Genomic DNA, 20,575 nt, shown 5'->3' on the forward strand with positions numbered 1-20,575 from the left:
AATGTTTGTCAAATTCTACATAACTAATTTTTAGATTCTAAAAATTCTGAGAACCTGAAAAAAGAAAGAAAAACTCAGAATTTTAAAGCCGGGTTTGAGTAGCTTTTGAAATTTTGTGATTCTAAAAAAAAATGGAAGACAGAGGATCCGAGTCCCCCAAAATGTTGTTTATATGCTCATTGTGGAATCTGGCTCTTCTCCCATTAATAAACACAATCTGCAATAATCGTTCTCATTTAGTAAACAATCAACCATCGTTTCCTTCTTTCCTATTATATAATCAGAAGAGATGATCTTTCCTATTACAATTCTTGTGATCAAAGAAATTTTATTTACTATTAAAATAATTAGAAAACACAATTAATCTGCAATAATGGCGGCCATACTACTTAGGAATCGGGCTTCTCTCAAATTATTGAAAGATCGGAGCATCCTCCAATTGTATTAAGAGAATTGATTTCCACACTCCCTTTTTTATATCCACTCTCTTTTCTGTTTTTTAAGTGTTGAAAGTGTGTGTATTTCTTTGCCAAAAGACATAAAAGAGAGTGTGAATATAAAAAAAATGAAGCGTGGATGTCAATTCCCTTTCTTGAAATGTTTCTTCGTAATATTAAATTTTTTTTGTACCAGGTCCATTAATTTTTTTTATATCCTTTGTCCTTAATATATTTAGATGGTTCACTTTATTTTCTGTAATTGATGGCAGAAAGTTGGTTATTCATTTGCTCTCCAAAAATCAAGCTAGGAGTTATGGAGTGCCGGTCCCTGACAATATCAAGCAGTTGCACCACATTTGGACCTCCACAAAGATTCTGAAGTATCTTTATCTCCCTCTTTGTCTGCACAATTAAAGAGTCATTAGCATAAACTAAAGTAAAAAATGGATAGACCATATGTTATAACCACTTATTTACCACAAACGACAATAGAAAATGGTACATTGCACACATGAAAAGAAAGAAAAGAAAAGAAAAAATAATAATAATAATAATAAAAGACTTGTCAGAAAGTTAAAAATAGTATTAGGCTGAGTGGGAAAGAAACATTGTGTAAGAAATATTTAAATAGGGCCAGCTCCAGAGACTTCATGGAAAACGCTACGGAGGCAATAAGCACCTATGAAAATATTTCACAGTGAAAGCTATTTAATTTATTCTCCCACAAAGCAGCATACAAAACTAAGAAATCTCAAAATCGTATATCGTAGAGGTCCAAAGAAAGGGACAGGTAAAGTAGTAAGCAAAGAGACCTTTACAATAATTTGTTTAGCAATAATATAGAACAATAGAAGTTTTCCAACGCATAGTCAGTATGCCATTTTCAATTCTGTCCGAAATGTATTGCATGCATGCCGACAAATACTAGCTTTTGGTACCACAAATGTAAAAATAAGCTTTAAACAATGGTTTGAAAGATTTAATTGGACAATAATTTCTCTAAATGTGCCTTCTACCATTCAGAAAATTTGCACACAACTGGATATATTGTAGCTAACAAAGACTTGAAGTATAGGTATTGCAACAAAAGTAGGCTTTTTAAATGACAAAGAAGTTGAGGGCCTCCAGCTAATTGTAGATCTTAACCCAATTGAGGGGGCTAAGGATACGGGAAAAGGAAAATGGAAGCAAAAGTCGGTAGAAAGTATGTTGGGCATTCCTAAGTCCAAGAAGAAAGGTGGAAATAAGAAGCAAAGTGGTGTTATGTTTAGATCAGCAACAACTCGTTGTTGCTGCTGCTTTACCAATTTCTTCTGAAGGCATCAACAAGACTCATCTAAGTGAGGCTCAGGCTGTTTGGACCGTTAACAAGATCATGAGCCTTCGTTATTCGGTTGATGAAAAGGATCTTATTCGTCGATTTGCGATTATTGAAGCCAAAGATGAGAAAAGGGCTAAAGCGCATGATTTTCAACACAAGGAATTGAATCTTAGGTGTCTCTTTGGGAGTTGTTTTGTTTTTTTAGGTTCCGTATTTGCTGTTTGGTTTTGGTTGAGATTTGCCTCATTGGGTGTATCCCCTTTGGGGTTTGCTTTGGGTCTTAGGTGTTAGGTGTCTTTTTGGGAGTGGTTTCTGGCCAACCTTGATTTGTTATTCTCTCCCCTTGGTCCATGTTGGCTTATGATTGTTGGAGCTGTTATTTTCCCTTGTGGGTTTTCTCTACTCTAGCTTGAAGCTGTCTTGGATCCTTTTATTCTTTCTAATTTGTTTCCAAAGAGTAATAAATTTTTTGCCTTCCAAAAAAAAAAGAAAAAAAAAAAGGGTACCTGCAACAAATACATACGAGCGAAATAGCAGAACCACCCTGAAATGAACTCCAATGCAGCCTTGGCAGAACGTACACCACAGATGTATGTCCACCATAGGTTCCATTAATTTAGAACCGAACAGAAATTAGGACAAGCAAACTTATACAAATTAAGATATAAGATGCTCAACCTGCTCAACTTAAAGTAAGGCTATGTGGTATATAGGTAGCAAACATGCCATCACGTAAGAAATGAGATCAAATGCAATGATCCTCATGAACAAAAAAGAAGTAGAAATCACCTCCTCCTCCTTGACAGGTTTAAGGATCTTGATGATGCATCTTTCATTGTTGGTGACATTTACACCTTCAAAGACCTCGCTGTATTTTCCCCTTCCAACTTTCCAAACGACTTCGTAGTCATCTTGATCGCTGGGTTGGTATAATTTCAAGAAAGATGAATTAGAAACATTGCACGCCAAATTAAAAAAAAGGTAAAGTATCATTCCAACATAAACTTAGATTTAGAAAAGCAGATGTCTCTCACTAGAGGAAAATATCAGATTCAATAAAGAGTGAAGAGGCGAAATCATCAAGAAGTCAGGGAACAGGCCTCTGCAACAAATTAACCAACAACTCCCCTAAAATATATTACCTCCAATCTTATGCCCCAGATTTGTAAGAGCATCTCCAGCAGCCTCGGCTGATGGAGATTTCCGGCTAATTGGCGACGAAAAGCTCCCAAACCCAGACACAACAGCCTCGCTCCGGCCTCGCCAGTTAACCCGCCGCCAAAACCACTCGCCTGCTGTGGCGAGGTTTTAGACCCTCGCTTGCCTCTCTCTCTCTCTCTCTCTCTCTCTCTCTCTCTCTCTCTCTCTCTCTCTCTTGCCTTCGAAGCAAACCCAGACGTGGATCTGGTAAATCGATGACGGCGGATTTCAGAATCAAAACTCACACTACTGTGCCTTGCCCGCCGTCATCCGTCATCGTCTGCCGTTGCCCGTGGATCGGATTCCGACTCCTCTGTCGCTTTGCTTCCACTCTCTGGCAAGTTTTTCGGTAGGTTTTTGGAATTTTTAATACTGTGTGTATATATAGAGGCGTATATATGTGTGTATGTCGGCTGAATTTGAATTTGTGGGTTTCAATTTATGTTTTTTTGACTGGAATTGATTTGTGGGTTTGATCTTGAGGTTTGATCTGTAACTTTTTTTAGGATTGATTTTGTATTTGTGGGTTTGAGGTTGTCAACTGAAACATAAGTTCCGGGTTTGTAATTGGAAATAGCCGTGGTGTTGTGTTGCTGGTTTCTGTTGCTACTGTTGCAAGTTTCAGAGAGAGGGAGGGGGCGAGAGAGGGGAGAGGATTGATTTGGTACAAATGGCTAATGGTTTTGCTTAGGCTACTGGGTACACATGTATTGAATGACTAGCCAATTGAGAGAAATTGTACTTTTTCTTGCTTAAATGGCTAAAAATTTGGTGTGATTGTTGGAGATGCTCTAACAAACTAGCAAGCGTGACACTAAACACTTTTTAAACTGTTATCGTAATGAGACCTACAAGTCAGGGCCACTTAGGACCCAATCCTAAGGCCATCTACAATGGTATAATCAAAAGCTAATTATTTTTAAAGTTAACAATATTTGTGCAAAAAATGGTTCACAATGGTATAATCAAACTTAACAACATCCTTAGAAATAATCAAATTTTAAGCTTTGAATAACAAAAACTAGCAACATTTTTCAATAATCGAAATTTATCGACCCCACATCACATAAGTTAACTAGTTTTAAAATTTGTATACACACATGTTTCAATTGGTATTTTTTTTTTCTCTTCTACGCCAACTCTATATCTTTTCCACTTTAACCACACTATTTCTCTTTCATTCCCTCCAAAAGTAAAGTTGATATCTCTCGATCATCTACCATTCAACCTATCGTCGCCGAATTAAGATATTTCCCTATTCTTTCCCGTTTCTATCCCCCACCCCCCCCCCAAAAAAAAAAAATTAAAAAAATCATAATAGAAGGGAAGGAAGTCACCGATTTTCCCCCAAAATTAAAGGAGGGAATCGATATAGTTTTGCCAAAAAAAACGTAAATGAAAAGAAATGAATGGCGGAAACGGATGGGAAGAAAGAGAGTGAAATTGTTATGGACCCCTTATTTTGGTTATGGACTAGAAGCGACCATTGTGAACCTCAATATTGATAAGCTTAGCAACCTCTTAAATGAATAATCAAAAATTGATTTGTCAACTTTTGATTATCTATTTTTTATTATACCACTGTGGATGACCTAAATGATAAACCCCCACCCATCCACAAGCCACACTTATCGGATAATTCAACGCATTGCAAGCTGGAGTTGAGCACTAGCCCTTCGGATTTACTAATTGGTTTGAATAAAAACCTTAAACCATGGCGAATTATACGTGTTTTCCGTTCCAAATTACATCATTTCCCAAATTACCAACGAACCATTTTTCATACAAGCCAAAATGTATTTCAAATCCGACACATACTAGAAATCTCCTCTCTCTCTCTCTCTCTCTCTCTCTCTCTCTCTCTCTCTCTCTCTCTCTCGAATCCTCAGCCGCCTTTGTTTAGGGTTCCGGGGGGAAGTTCCCCCGGTCTTGTTTTCCCCTCTCCTCTCCCTCCTCCAGCCCCCCTCTCTCTCCACCTTCTCATCCCGTCCTTCTTAGTCCCTATTCTTGCCCTCTGATTTGGGGATTTTATGGAGTGCGACTGGCTTGGAGGACTGGGTTTTTTTACCAGAGTTCTTCCTTTGGCTCAGCTCCCTCCGAATCTTTCAGATCGTTTTGGTGGCGATGATGGTGGCGCGGGGTGCGGGGTGATTAGTTTTTGGGGTTTGGGGTTAATAACGGAGGAGGAGGTGAAGGGGGTTTTCTTTTCTGTTCTTCTGTTTTGCTTCTTTGACTGGTTTTTTTTCCAGCTTGGCTTGTTACCAGTCCGGTGGTCTCCTGGATTTGGTGGGTTGAGGCGGCGGGCGAATAACTCTCGCGGGGCTTGCCTCGGAGCAGGTGGTATAAGGGCCGGGGCTTGGCTCCGGAGCCTGGGTTCTGCTAGTTCACAGCCGTGGGTTCTACCCTGGGGGTTTGAAGAGGCCGAAAAGATTTTGCAGTCATCGGGCGCCGTGAAGTCGTGGTTTGAACGGAGTTTTAGCCCAGGAGGATTTCTACCTCGATCTCCATGCTCGGAGCCTCGCGTGTCAGCGGAGGCTTGCCGGGATGTCATCTCCTTCGCTTTGGTTTGCGATCTCGTTTGTGCCTCAATAACAGGCGTCGTGCGGGGATCAGCCGAAGCAGGCCAGCGTGCTTAGTGGTTTCATCCATGGTGATGCATTTTCTGTTTTTTGCTAATTCTTATCTGTTTCCATCGGCATTGTAGTGCTTATCTCTGGTTTGGATTCTTCGCCATCCCGAGGTAACTGTTGGATAGATTGCTAACTTCTCGTGTCCCGGCCCTCAGCGGCGGTGAGTAGAGAGCCTTGGCTCGCGCTTAGGATCTAGACACTTTGCGTCTCTTTGTCCCTGTATTTCGTGTGCATTTTTCTGTGATGGGTTGGTCGTAGTCTCCCTTTTTCTGTATTCGAATGGATTCGCTATAAGTGCCGCTTGGCAATTTTATGAAATGTGTTTCGGATAAAATAAAAATAAAAAAATCCGACACATACTTGATCCAACCACTTCATAGCGCAGCTTTCACGTTTTTTCAGCTGCAATTAGATAGACAGATAGACTCTCCCACTCAAGATATTGCCTATTTGGTTGACTACCCACATCTCATTTACATGGCCAAACACACATGATACATACACACAGTCCAAACACACATGATACATACACACAGTTAGGAGTGGCAAACGGGCGGGTTTGGGTCAAATTGGGTAAGTTGTTAGTGGGTTGGGTCTTTAATGGGTCATTGACCCATTTAGACCCATTAACTGTGAGTCTAATTACTCATACCCAACCCGACCCATTTATTTTAAAGCAAACCTGACCCGCCCATTAACCCAATTACATATATACTAAAAATTATGATCGAAAAATTAGAAAAGTAAAAAAATATTATGATCGAAACTCATAAATTTTTTCAAAAAGACGAGAATAAGTAATTTTTTTTGTCTTTATTCAAAAAATTCTAAGTTTCGATCAAATTTTTTTACTTTTCCGATTCCTCTCATCAAAACAAATTAATAAGTCACAAAAAGATGACAAAAAACAAAAAAAATGAAAAAAAAATTTGAATAAGAACAAAAAAATAAGTCAATTTTTTAATCTAAACCCTTTGCGGGATTATCATGAGAGAAATTTATTCACGGCGGAGCACATTTCACGGGTCCATTCGCGCAATTAATGGATGAGATGTGTTTTCAATTTTGACTGGTCAAAATAATTGTTACCGGTCACAATTAATTTTTAATTTGGGCCAGCGGGGGAGAGAGAGAGAGAGAGAGAGAGAGAGAGAGAGAGGGGGGGGGGGAGATGGGGCCAGGGGAGAGAGAGAGAGGGAAAAGAGACCAATTGATGAGTCTGGGTTTAGAAAAGAGACCAATTAAGAGATGAAATTTGGTGGGTTACTTTCATTGCCCATTGGGTCATTTAAGTTGACCCAATTGATGCCCAATTATAACCCAACTAATACTGGGTTAGCTGGGTTTGAACCCATTCTTACCCAACTAATAAATGGGTTGGGTTGGGTCTATTTTCTAGTTGATGGGTCTGGGTTTGTTAATGGGTCTGGGTTCAATTTGCTACCCCTACACACAGTGTTCTAAAAGTCCATGAATAGGGACTAGGAGCTAGGTGGTGGTCCAATGTCTAGATTAAGCAGGTGGTGGTCCAATGTCTAGATTAAGCAGCCGTCAAGTCAGCGCCTAATCACTAGGCACCCCACCGACTAGCAATATTTTGAACATCGCGCGCACACACACACGCAGCGAGAAATATGCCAATAAACTCCTGAATGCCCGCCCCCCTCCCCACACCCCCACACCCCCCCCCCCCCCCCCCAAAAAAAAAAAAAAAAAAAACTCTAAATACATCACTAAAACACCAAATCCAACGGAATCAAGTCCTAACGAAAGCCAAAGCTATACATCTAATTCGATCGACCTTGAAACAAAGTAAATCGACGTCACTTGCTAGGCGATAAATTGCACAACAACATGGAAAACAGAACGAAAACAAGGAATTAGGGCTTTTTAATTACCCCCATTGGACGGTGAGAGACTCGTAGTCCCAGTACTCTCTGGGACGGTGGACGTTGACGTCGGTGTAAACACGAGCTTGTGACATTGACCTAGTAAGGTCACAGGATGAAGACGAAAGAGAGTGAGCAAAAATCCGAAGGCGATTAGATTCACCGGCCTGATTTATATGTTGGCTTCGACGGTGGTTTACAGAGATGGGAAAACCACGTTATGGATCTCTCGGGTTTGGGCCACAGCGTGAGGTTATGGATCTGGGCTTTTTGAGGTAGGCCTTAACTGAAGATGGCCGTTTGATCCACGTGTTATTTGGTGGAATTAGGGATAACGGGTTTAAGGCGTGCTACCGATGCCTCCTTGGATCATGGGGTGATGGCCTCACGACACGGGCCTTAGGACCCATCTGATTACCCCGGATCACTCTGACAACAGGTGGGGGCGGCGAATACTTTTGTGTTTCGATGATCCCCACCCGAGGGCTTACTGCGGGTTTGGAAGGCCTATGATTACACCGAGGGGCAGGTCGCCACATATGGTCGCTCCCTCCATTCTCTTTTTCTTATTAAACGTACTTCAAATTTCATATTATGTGCATAAAATTAACTGCAACATAGTTTTAAAAGCACGCAAAAGACAAATAAGTAACTACATCAATGATAACCAAGTAACAGTTCGCACTGCTGGGCTTTAGGGCGATGATCCAGCCGTCTATTTTAGTAATGGATAGTTCAAATTTTAATATAAACAATGGCCGGCTCAGATTAATAGGAGTTTGGATTAAATCCAAGCCATCGAAGTCAAAATGGACGGCCAAATTGCCTGCCCTAAAGCCGCACGGGCTACATTGCAAGATTTTCGAAGTTTTTGTCTCTACGCCAAACTCAGAGTGCTAATCCATTAATAGCCCTATTCCTCTTTCGAAGCCTGTTGTGGATAGGAGCTTATCTAATTGAATTAGAGCCCGTTTCAGAACCGGAATAAGAACTTATTTTTTTTATAATAATAAGGTGTGTTCCACAAAAGGGTGAATAAGTACTTATTTTTAAAAAAAGGTAATTTCAAGCTCAAAAATTATGTGCTTACGCAAATAATTTTCTTATCACTATAGATCTTGTTTGATAGATCTCATTGAGATCTTTAATACGGTGCAAAAAAAATTGAAAATTTATTTTTCATTTACATTATTTTTGAGTTTGAAAATGTGAAAATAAGCTGCTTATTTGGATTTTGTGAAACAAAGTTCCAAAATAAGTACTTATAAAATAAGAAGATTTCTGGAACGGGCTCTAATAGTCTTGTTCTAGACTTTAGGGCTTTTTTTGTCTTCATTAGAATCGCAAGAGGAACAAAATATGCAATTCAATCGATATACATGAAATTAATATAAACCATACGTGAATAAGAAATATTAGTCCAGAAATTCAAGAAGATATATATGAATTCGGGGTTAGGCCGCAAGAGGAAAAATTCTTGCAAACTCCTTAGTTACGGCGTGGATGGCATACCCTTGATTGAATAATCTAGATACATATAAACTGGTCTGAACAGACCTTACAGTTGAAAAAAAAAATTGATATGTGCACCTTATGATGAAAATAATAATTTTTTTTTGCGAAAAAGAAAAGGAGGGGCGGACCCAACGAACCCTTAATACCTCCGCCACTGAGTCATATGTTGACATGTAGTAATATTTTGGCTTAGAATAATGTTACTGTTGGTGCCTTTGCTGTTATTACAATTTGAAAAAGGATCATAATTATAGAAATCTCCCCTTAGCGATAGATTTTTCCAAGATCATAAAATGCAAGCTCGAGCTGCAAACTACCATCTCTATTATAAAACAGAAGAATGTGGAAACAAGTTATTGGAACGACTTAGATTCATTTGATCAAAAGGCTGTAGTGCATCCTTCCACTTTCCGGTTAAGTGCCCAGGATTTTCACCTAAATCACACAACTGTCATCCATTTTCAACCGGGATGCGTAGCGCCGTAGGCACGTACTAGCACTAGTATCACAATACGAGAAAAGGTTGAGTTAGCTCACTAGACAAAGAGGTAATCACCGAGCTATGAAGGGAAGCGCACAATTAAATCAGTCTTAAAGTAACAAACCCGTGCTATGCATAACCCAGAGCAAACCAAAACCACCCAAAATTTTGAGCAAGGCCAAGGACACAAATAGATTGAGTAATGCCAGGGGTTCGTCACTAGCAACTCATTTGGCCGTGCATAGCACTGTTTCGCTATCCAAAGATTGAGCAACTCATTTGGCCGTGCATAGCACGAATTTGTTGCTATGCCCGGATATGCTAGGTAGGCTTTGTGAAGCGGATGAGGGAGTCATTGATTATGTACTGAGGAGGAACATGTACGAGGTCCCTCATGATTGTTCACTTCGGCTTGGTGGTAATCGTTTATTGATTCCACTCGAACATGCACACTGTTATTCTTGTTGTATCGTATAATTTTCGTATTTTTCTTTTTCTTTTTCTTTTTTTCCAAGTGTGGAGCTAGAATAATGGAGATTGAATCGGAGGAATTAAGAATTATTTGGTCTAGAGATATTTTGATGAAATTATTGTTGTACATTATGTTTTGAGGATTTTAGGCTTGCCGTTGCATGTTTGAGAATTGAATTTGTTCATTTTCTGTTTTAACTTTGTTTTCTAATCATTACTTTATTTTTCTCTTCAATCGTTACCTTATTTTTTCAATTATTACTTTCATTTCTCTCTCTATCTCTCCCTATTCATTACCCATCTCTTCAATTATTACCTTATTTCTTGTTGACAAAAAAAAAATAAAAAATTACCCTATTTCTCTCTTCATCCACTATTAAAACTAAAATACCCAAAGATGGGAACCAAACAAAGGCACTCACTAGTGTATTTTTGGAGTTTTATTCTTAAAAAAAAAAAACGTATACTGTATAGATTTTTATAGTTTTACATCAAATTTTTTAATACTCATTTTGCCTCGACAAAATGAGTCGCGAAAAATAAAATAAAAAACTACCGAAAAATGGTCTAAAAAGATTCATCTATTTTAAATTGTTTTTGTTTTTAGTACACTTTTCAAAAGTTTGATACTCCCTCCGTCTCTATTTAAATGTCCAGTAATCCATTTTGGACTATCTCAAAATAAGTGTCCACTTTGAAAAGTTAATGGGTAAAGTGGAGGATAATTTTGGAAAGCGGAGGTAAAAGTTGATGTGTAAAGTACAAAGTGGAGGATAATTTTGGAAAGTAGACGTAAAAATTAACGTGAAAAATATAAAGTTGAGAGAAAAGTTGATGGAAAAAGTGTAAACTTCCATTTACTTTTCTAACCAGAGATTAGCATTTTGTAGATTACTCCTTCTTAATATTAGACCGAGATAGAGTTACATCTCTTTGGTGCGTCTTCATTTTTGGTTTGGGGGCTTTCGAACATGGGTATGATTCCTCTTTTCTTTTTTTTTTCTGCATTCTATCCTTTTGTGCGAATTTCGTTTTCTCTATTAAATTACAGAAATAAAATTTTTGATTTGGTTCAAGCCTTAATCTTCATTTTGATGGTGTTCAAATCTATACTATTTAAGATTGGGTTAACAACATTCCAGTATTTTTCTTTTTCTAAATCACTTCCAACTAAAAAAGTATATCCGGGTGATGATTTCTTGAGCTCTCTAGTGACGATAGTGAAGGCATATCCAGTGGTGATACTACGACAGGAACAAGATCCAGTGGCAATCCTCCATCCACCCACCTCCACGAGCAAAGTATTGTGTATGGCATCAGAGCTCAACGGTTTTATTTTATTTTGTTGTTTTCATTTCTTGCATTTTTTTCCTTTATTTTCTGACCAATAGTGTCCTCACGCGTGCCTGTACTTGGCTTTATTCAATATGTGATATGTTTCGCTTTCTAAAAAAAAAATAGAAAAACAAAATGCAATCAGAATACTCCCTCCGTCCCTAAATAAGTGTCCGACGCGCAAACCTAAACCTTCAAAAAGATGTATTTATTTCGTTAAATAATTAAACTTTTTTCACAAATCAATAGATAGCAATGAGTTTTATTATATTGTGAAAAAAAATTAAAATTTTTAATGAAAAATATGCATATTTTGTAAGGCCTAGTTTTGCGCGCCGGACACTTATTTAGGGACGGAGGGAGTACTATTTTACCAAAGACCCAAAAATGATGTAGTACAAGGATTTGTAGAAGCTATGGGAGTTCGTACGGCAGTGACTAGTCTTTTGAATTATGGAAGCAACAAGGTTATCTTGGAAGGTGACGCTCAGAAGATCTTTCGAATGCTGCAAGGGAGAAGTTCAATCAGTGCCAATTTGGAAGTGAGTATTCATGACACTCTAGCATTTAGCTCCTAATTTTAATTCTTGTAATTTTGATTTTATTCCTCGTTCTTATAACAGGGCAGCTCACTTGGTAGCTAAATATGCCCCATCTCTTGATTCTCCACTTACTTGGGATGGGGATTTTCCCATCTGGGCTCAGTTGGAGGCTTCGTTGGATTTGCCTTCTAATTAGTAATAAATTATGCCAACCGATTGACAAAAAATAAAAAATAAAAAAATACTGACGAATTACAAAAACCATCCAAGAACTCTGAACTGCGCAGAATTTACAGGAAATGAAAAATGGGAAGAATAAAAAAATGAGCTGCCTTTTCTAATGCCTTGCAATGTACTAGCTGAAGGATCTAACTGCGACATGATTCACCCAAGATTATTTAGCGACAACATTAGCACGGGCTTTTTCATACAAGCGATATATCAATGTAGTTTTTAACATCTGGGGCTCCCTTTCGAGGGCGGCGATGACATCCTTAATGGAGATGGAAGGATTCACTTTAGAGTGAGGCACCATGCCTTGGTTCCTTGCAAATTTCCTACTCAACCCTATAGAGAAAACAAGGGATAAAATCAGAACTTGTGCAACAGATAAAACGACACCAAGCATAGTATAGAGAAATATTACTGTGCTAAAAGAAACATTTATATAATCCATTGAAACTACGAAAGTATCTAAGATTATTCATTAATGTAGCAAAAATATTGCACGAAAATCTACCATTTCTAGCAGTTGATGTTAGCACTGTATCGCTTATTGGCATATTGTTATATTAAAGGAGTCCATAAATGGTGTGCAAGCAACGCATGGTAACAAATTGTGCATTTGATTAATATTTATACCCAGAGATGAATGAAAATGACACCACCAATTGATTTTTCCCACCTTCATTTCTACCCTAGAGAAGCATTGTAAATAAGTAACTTAGAATGTAATCAACCCCACAAGTCTGCACCAAGAAGCAAGGTTCACATGCATCGCATTGTAGCCAACTGAAACGCTAATAGAAATCGACACCGACAAATAGATGCACCTATGCTCATTGGCGCAGCACAATGTGATTCTGAAAAAAATGACACATTGAATTTTGTCATTCAATTATGAACAACTATAAATTTCGAATCCAAAATTCTTGGGGAAAAAAAAAAATTGGGGTTGTGAGGGTTCTCAAATTAACAGTTGTAAGTATAGTGAAAGATTCAATGCTTAAACATTTATTTTCATACAAGTTCCAAGTTCATATAAGATAAATGTTGGGATGTAGTGCAAGGAAGTTAGCTCTTATTCAAAAGAAAATTATTTATGAAATTCAAGACGTGAAAAGTATATTATTCAAAAACTACTTGATAACCCCACTCACAAACAGTTAAGGCTCCACCACTGCTCATGCTTATGCACCAATAAGCTGATTAGGGTGTTGTATGGGGTCGAAGAGATGATATTTAACTAACTTGAGTTCAGAAGAATGTGATTCTGCCATTAAAAATTGGCCAATAACCAATCTATATCATACTCACCAAATGTCACAGCATCAGTTTGATGACCCCTTTTCTCCGCTTCTTGATTACCCGTTTCAGTATTTTGAGAGGTTGATAAAGGCTTGCGGCTAAGGTCAGTACCAGGTTGAGAACCAGAAAACACATCACCTCCTCCACGTTTCTGGCGTGCCTGCTCAGCCATTAGCTGCCATTTTGAGAGCATATCATCTCCTCCAACAGCTGCTCGAGCTGCAACATTTGCAGCAGTTGTCCGCATTTTGTCATCCTCTTCTTTGTTTGCCTGAATATATGTATACATGCACACAAATAGTAAAAGTTCAAACACTGTAGTCCATGTTTTCCTTTACTGACATAAATCAAGGATCAAAATTTGATTTGGTTAGCTAGGAAAATTTAAACATTGGATAATGTAGCCGGAACATAATGGAAACGTCAAAAGAATAGGGCATCAGAGAAAATGCCATTGTTCGAGATTTCTAAGAGGTGCTGAGACAATTCAATGTCTATGACATGTTCGGTGCGCTTTGGTACTTCTCGGTGTAAACATTGATAATACGGAATTCAACTAGAGTTTCGTTTTGGTCTCGTGGCGAAATATAATGCTTTGGTCATTTTGATGGAAATTGAAAGAAATTTAATCACTTGACGAAATTATGCCAATGGATCTCCTTGATACCTTGAATGATTTCACACGACCTTCATCCTTGTCACCATCAACACCACCTTCTGGCTGCATTTAGACTCACAATTACAACAAAACTTCAAGGAATATACCCACAGAGGCAAATTCACGAATTAAATGTAATGCAAAATCACCGAGGGTCACACACTTCATAGAGGTTTTGGAGTTTTTCGGCTTCAGTCTGTTTTTTATCCAATTCTGCCCTCGCTTTTTGGTTAATTGCCGTGATTTGTTGTTGAACATCCGAGGTGATAAGAGTTCTGTGCCTTGGCTTCTCTATATCAACCCGCTACAGAAATCATTTCAGATAGTCAAAAGATAGACTCATTCAACTCTTCTTTACTTCATTCAACTTTCCTTTATTTTGTCAAGTACTCATCAAAGATAATCAAAACTAACCTGTTTTGACAGTCTGATCAGATTACTTATCAGTCCACGCAATCTTTCCTCAACACACTGACATTCAGCTGCATTAGAAAGGTGAAAGGATATAACGAGCAAAATGCAGAAGTTACAAAAAACTAACCAATGACAAGCATCGCTCCACATCATTGCTTATACTCATTAGACCACATTTTGCAACTGCCACAGATAGAAACATTCCAAAATGTCAAGTCACGTGCTTCTAAAATTGCTTAGGCCCACAGAAATGAAAAGTGAAATTATGGTAAACTCATAGGCATAAGGATTTAACTGATTTCTGCCACTTTTTCCCGAAGGGGAATGTTCTGCAAAATCAGCCTTTCTTCTTCTTCTTGCACAACCCTTCGAGATGCTTCTGAAACTCGATTATCTTCTTTGGGCCCAGAAAACAGATGTTCTTCCTCTTCCTATGTTACATGAAATATCAACCACATGATCCAAAATTAAATGCGCATTATAAGACACCCTTTAAACCAAACACCATACCCTAAGATTGACTCCACTGACGGCAGTTACATCATTGAGTTGTTCAATGCTTTCGTCCAGGAAGGGCCCAGATACTTTTTGCTTCTTACTATAAGAAATTTGAAGAATATGCGCCACAAGATTAGGAGAAGGTTGATGATGAGAGAGAGGGATAAACAAAGTTATTCATATCACCTTGGTGGAGGCGGCGAAGAACAAAGGGATTCAAGTGGTTTCTTTTGGCCCATAAAAGTCTTTATTGGGGGTGTCTCTTGACTACTTTTAGGCCCAGCCGGAGATGTTGCAGATGGGATCGGAGAGTTCGACTGATAAATCATAAAACATATAAGCAACAAGTTATCCCTAACAAGAAGAAAAGCTGCCACAACATAGTGACTAGCAGGTACTTCATAGCAAGAATTTGACAGTGCGTATCAACCAGAAAAGAAGTAGTCCTAGCAAGAAAATGACAACTTAGCATGAAAGGGATATGCTTTTGAAAAAGAAAACAACTCTAACAAACAAATAAGACTTCAAAAATAATAATAAAGGAGAAAAGCTAGCTGATAAAGCCAATGAGAAAAGTTATCACAACAAAAATAATTGCATTGGATGTGCCATATATCATCACAGGCCTCTCCCATATAGATGCATGGATGGGCATTTGAGAAGTCCATGTTGCTGATGCAATCTTCGATTCTTCAGCAAACAAATATGATGGCACGCAAGGAATCGATGGGTGAACCACTAACAGTAGCAGGTTCCACATTGTGGTAGTGTACTACCTCCGACATCTACTTGAAAACGCCATAGGAGGAGCTCAACCAACACATCTAGTAGCTCTCAAGTTGTGTAAAGATGAAAAAGAAAAAAACTATTGACTGCATTCATGACCAATCTCCAACAGCATTTGGATAAGAAAGCAAGAATTGGATACTTCTAAAGGTAAATTCATTGCCCTCTGCAGCTTCAGCCACATGCCCTCATCACTTCACAGTGTGTGTTTAAAGAATAATTACCGGTGCAGCGGAGGGGAAGAAAGAAATCACACAGTATACATCACGTCTGCTTGAGCTGACGATCTAAAGCAGCGACTTAAAGCTTTCCATGAATTATTATAGTTCACAGTTTTCTAGTTTTAAACTCTTCAAGGCGCTTGTTGGCTAGTAGAAACTTACTCTCAAACCACCAACTAGCAACTAATCAAATTTCCTGTCTCCATTCTAGTTCCAGAAAAAGAATGGAAACAAGACTTTATTGTGACACCTCTCTTTCCTGTCTTTGCATTTAGCGACAGAGATTTGCATGCTGAAATGCTAACCAAGACTACCGGACAACGATGGGTTACAAAAATATCCAGCTAGCTGAAACATTTTACTCCTCCATGTTGAGATTGTGCAACATACTATATTTCGCTATGAAAGACTTCTACAACAAATAGACGTAGGGGATAGAGCCCATAAGGGTAAAAACTTCCTCAAAACTTTCCAATGTTTTTTTCCCCCATTGCACACTTGGTGGAGTGTTTTTAGTGGGTTGGCATTTATTTCTAGTACTGAATTTCAAATCCACGGCTGAGAATCTCAAATAATAAAAGAACCGCATAAATGAACATGATCAAGACAAGGTTACCAAGATTTAGGATTACCAGCCGATAAAAAAGAGAGAGACAAGATTACCAAGATACTGGGGTCCAGCTGGTTCGTCATAGGAGAAGGCACTGAATTAGAAGGCGCTGTACATCTAGATGTTGGGAAGTTGTCTGATGAAGTTCCAGAAGTTATATTCCTTTGTTCCTCTTTTGAAGGAGGGAGAGACGACAACCCATGCCGCGATTTTAGTTGTTTATCACTACTCCCCTGATCAACAGGCTCTTCTTTAATAAATGTCATAGATGATATAGCATCATTTTTCTGGTCTTTGGTGGTTGATGATGGCCAATTATGTGGCATAAGGGTTCCAACCTGCACTCTCTTCGATCCAATAACAGAATTTGGCCTCTCAAATTTAGGAACACTCAACACATTCGTGACCTGAGTTGGACCCTGCCTCGTTAGTGAATCATGGGGCTGCTGTTTGAGAGAAGATGCTGAAGTGCTAACATTTGATCCAGAAAATTGATGATAATTACCACTTTTACTTCCATCTATGGCAAAAGATGGCGGTGAGAAGTGCAGATGCTGTTGCTGCAGCTTGCTCAGTCCTTGTATGGGAATTGTGGGGTGTTCCCGTTCTTGGTTTATGTTACTCAACCTGGATATAGAAGTTTGGCTTGCTGGCATTGCACTTGAATCTGATTTCCATTCCATCTCTAGGGACTTTTCAACATTACTATTTGTCATTGCATTGGTTGAATAACTAGTTTGTTGTGCAGCTGAAGAGGGAACATGAGACAGGAGAACAGTTCCCTGATTCGCTCCAACGGATGGCATTTTCAGGTGCTGTGGTTGTGCTGAAGCTTGAGACTGTAATGGCGATTGGTTGGGTCCAGCCTGTGATTTTTGAGCCTGCTTCCAGTTTGGTTTCAGGCTTTCAGCATTAAATTAATCAAAACACAAAAACTTACACTATTTTTGGTAGTAGTTTTCAGATCATTTTCTGGACTAATCATAAGACTTATTTATTCGACGATTTTCAAAACTTATTCTTTGAACTTTCTTTTTAAGGAAGTATGAGAAGATAAAACACTCTCAAAATCTATTTCAGTAGAAAATGAACGAGATTAAAAAAAAACGGCAAGTATTTTTCTTTTCAAATATTTTCAGAACAAGAGGACTACACAAGGAATATTATAAAAAAAAAACTGCAACTAAACAAGGCCTCAAAGGCTTAAACAACCATTTCATGCTCACCTGCACTTGCACCTTACATACAGCCATCTTGAGCATATGGTCCCCTACAATAGCTTTCATGTGCCGGACAAATCCCATTTTGGAGATTTCATTTTTCTGAAAATAGCAAAGTACTCTACTATTACCATGAGTACATAGTACTACAAAGACATAAATCATATGCTGGACACTTGGACAATAATAATTGATCAATAAAACCATATCTGAGACCAACCTTCAATTTCATATAAAGAGTATTTAGTTGCATGCCTCTTTCCTTATCAAGTTGGGGTACTAGGATTGGGAGCAACATACCAAACGGCACTTGTTTTCCACTTTTCACTGAATTCATTGCCTGTTCTCCTACGATTGCCTGTTGATTATTCATCTTCTTTGAGAATTGAGAACTCTCCAGATTTTGTTCTCTGTTTGGCTCTGTAATATGGATTGGATTCATCTCAGAATTTGGAATAAACATCGTCTGTGAAAAATGGGCATCAATTTGCTGACTCTGAGGACCAGACCCTTGTTGCTTGAGCTCCATTTTGGAGGAATGTTGCTCTTGTTGCCCCGAACCATTCAAATCTTGCCCTTTGTGACCGTCGGTGTTTGCATCATGGATGGAAGACTGCCACTGTGCAAACAAGTGATTGCTTCCTTGAGAAAAAGATGCTGCTTTATTGCAACATATCAGAAACTCAGAGTAAGTCTCAAAGCAGGGCACAGGAAACATTAATGAAAACTAAGACTCAGTTGAAAATTAACAGTATACGCAAAAAAGGCATGCTAGTTGCCACTTGATCACGCATTATGAATTCTTCAAAGTAATCATAAAAGGTGATTGTTAATGAGGTTGAGTAAAATAGAATAAATTTGTAAGAACAACAAAAGAATGGAAACTTTAAAGCATTTTATATAAAATTATTGTATGAAGCATGAGTTATGACATTTGTGGCAAAACCACAAATGAACTCCCTAATAATCTGTTATTAATTGGAACCAGGCGATATACAACAAAAGTAGCAAAGCTTATGACAGTTTACTGAGACAATATTTCCAACACTCATAGCACGTGTCAATTGGTTTAGAATCAGATCATAATCCTAGGTCACCATTCACATCCTTGTATGAAAAGTCATGAACCCAGCCCTTCAGATAAGTTAGGAAACCAAAGTTTTCATTCAGTAGCATGTTAGTTCATCAAGTCTGAGTAACCATAGTTTCAGCATCATCCAACCCAACTCATCACAGAAACCTACCAAGCAGAGCAAGGTTATAGCTTCACAATTAGGACCAACTTTCTTACTAGGTTTTCATTTGGCTTTTGGTTTGTTTACAAACTTTGATTTAGGCTTTTGGTCAAATACAACAGCAAAAACTAAGACAAAACAAGCCAACGTAAATCAAGACAAAAAAATCGCAATCTACGCCTACTACAAAAAAAAGAAAAGAAAAATTGGTAGTTGAAAAAATCAATGCTCCATTCAAGGCAGACACAAGGGGGGGCTAGCGGGTGGCCAGTCCCTACACAACTCTAAATATTGGCACCACTTATACTAGTTTTGCAAGTTAAATACAAAAAATTCTGCAAAATTGGTCCCTACAAGTTCCATGTTGAAAATAAAAATTCCAACGCATATGTAAAATAAACCGAGGGTCACGTCTATATACAGAATCTCGTCTCTTCACAAATCTAATAAGTAGCAAGCAATAAATATCTATGACATATAACTTTTGCTACCAATATAGAAATACATATGGTCTAGGCCCCTGCGTTTTTTTTTCTTTTGATTAGTTGTGTTATAGTTCGTGAGATATGAACCCCTATCAAATACATGGGAGTACATGATGCCTATAACTTGGCTACCACCCCTGTTAAGTACAAACCACGCATCCACTATTGCCTCCATTGTGTTACATTGCAGCATTTTGCGGGCACTCCTTGAGAGCTTGTAAGCCTTGCATAATTCTTCATTCTCAGTAAAAATTACGTGCCGTGAAAGATGTCTAAGAAAAATCTTAACTGCATCCCTATCTTTACATACAGAAAATAAAATAAAATAAAAAGGAATGGACAGCATTGCCTTTCTGGAATAATTAAAAAAAAAACTAAGGCATTCAGTTGAGATAAAAATACAAATTTCCAAAAAATACAGCCGCCCCAGAATAGATAGATATAGACATAAGCCAGTGCTGGCTGTCATTGCTATGTAAATATATACACACACACACGCACACACACGCACACAATCTCATCTCTTCACAAATCTAACAAGTAGCAATAAATATTTATATAGGAGTACTACATACCAGTGTCTGAATCAGAATGTTGTGATGTGGACGTATCCCCCGCTATGTCCCTGTTCAGAGCGGCCGTGAACGCCTCAACAGCCGCCCCAGAATGCATTGATTCGTCCTGCAAAATTAAATTTTATTTTTTGAGACTTTACCTTCCAAATAAACACCCTTTCTACGTATCCAAACAATCCGTAGATTCGTGTTTTCCTAAAAAAAGTGTTTTCCAAAAACTGGGTACCTCGTCCTCTTCGAGGAGTTTCATAATGGAAGGGTCCATGGAATCTTTTGATTACGACACAAGATACGCACGCATGCGGCGATTGATTTGCGGGTTGCGATTGGGCGGGAATCTTTCCCGTTTGAAAGCGAATCTGGGTTTGATTTTCCAATGAGTAAATCGAACTGGGAATGTGAAGAAAACTGTGAGATATTCTCGAGCGATGCTCTTCGGTTATTTCCGCATTTTGGTTTTTGCTCCCTCACGAACGGAATGGGAGAGAAACGCAATATCTCCTCCCGGGTTGTGGCCTTATG

The 20,575-nt window shown here is 38.5% G+C and overlaps 2 protein-coding genes across 4 annotated transcripts; both read right to left on the reverse strand.

Moving 5' to 3' along the window:
- Positions 1-671: 671 nt before the first annotated feature.
- Positions 672-7,684, reverse strand: LOC131331321 (inactive casein kinase II subunit alpha-2). Its single transcript, XM_058365205.1, has 3 exons — positions 7,490-7,684; positions 2,551-2,680; positions 672-842 (listed from the first exon to the last, which is right to left on the reverse strand). Exons 1-3 carry the CDS (start codon positions 7,573-7,575, stop codon positions 687-689), a joined length of 372 nt encoding a protein of 123 aa, XP_058221188.1. The 5' UTR covers positions 7,576-7,684; the 3' UTR covers positions 672-686.
- Positions 7,685-12,047: 4,363 nt separating this feature from the next.
- On the reverse strand, positions 12,048-20,572 carry LOC131331322 (transcription initiation factor TFIID subunit 4b-like). Of its 3 annotated transcripts, none has more exons than XM_058365207.1 (14): positions 20,280-20,569; positions 20,054-20,159; positions 17,979-18,415; positions 17,765-17,860; positions 16,592-17,419; positions 15,108-15,238; positions 14,934-15,021; positions 14,719-14,854; positions 14,551-14,606; positions 14,424-14,480; positions 14,173-14,313; positions 14,019-14,072; positions 13,361-13,622; positions 12,048-12,391 (listed from the first exon to the last, which is right to left on the reverse strand). In XM_058365207.1, exons 1-14 carry the CDS (start codon positions 20,316-20,318, stop codon positions 12,219-12,221), a joined length of 2,604 nt encoding a protein of 867 aa, XP_058221190.1. In that variant the 5' UTR covers positions 20,319-20,569; the 3' UTR covers positions 12,048-12,218. The 3 variants fall into 3 exon arrangements, with proteins under 3 accessions (XP_058221190.1, XP_058221189.1, XP_058221192.1); XM_058365206.1 differs by having other exon boundaries at positions 17,979-18,418; XM_058365209.1 differs by lacking the exon at positions 12,048-12,391 and having other exon boundaries at positions 13,483-13,622; positions 14,159-14,313; positions 17,979-18,418; positions 20,280-20,572.
- Positions 20,573-20,575: the final 3 nt, after the last annotated feature.

Source organism: Rhododendron vialii, chromosome 6a (assembly GCF_030253575.1).
Source record: "Rhododendron vialii isolate Sample 1 chromosome 6a, ASM3025357v1".
Taxonomy (NCBI): Eukaryota; Viridiplantae; Streptophyta; class Magnoliopsida; order Ericales; family Ericaceae; genus Rhododendron; species Rhododendron vialii.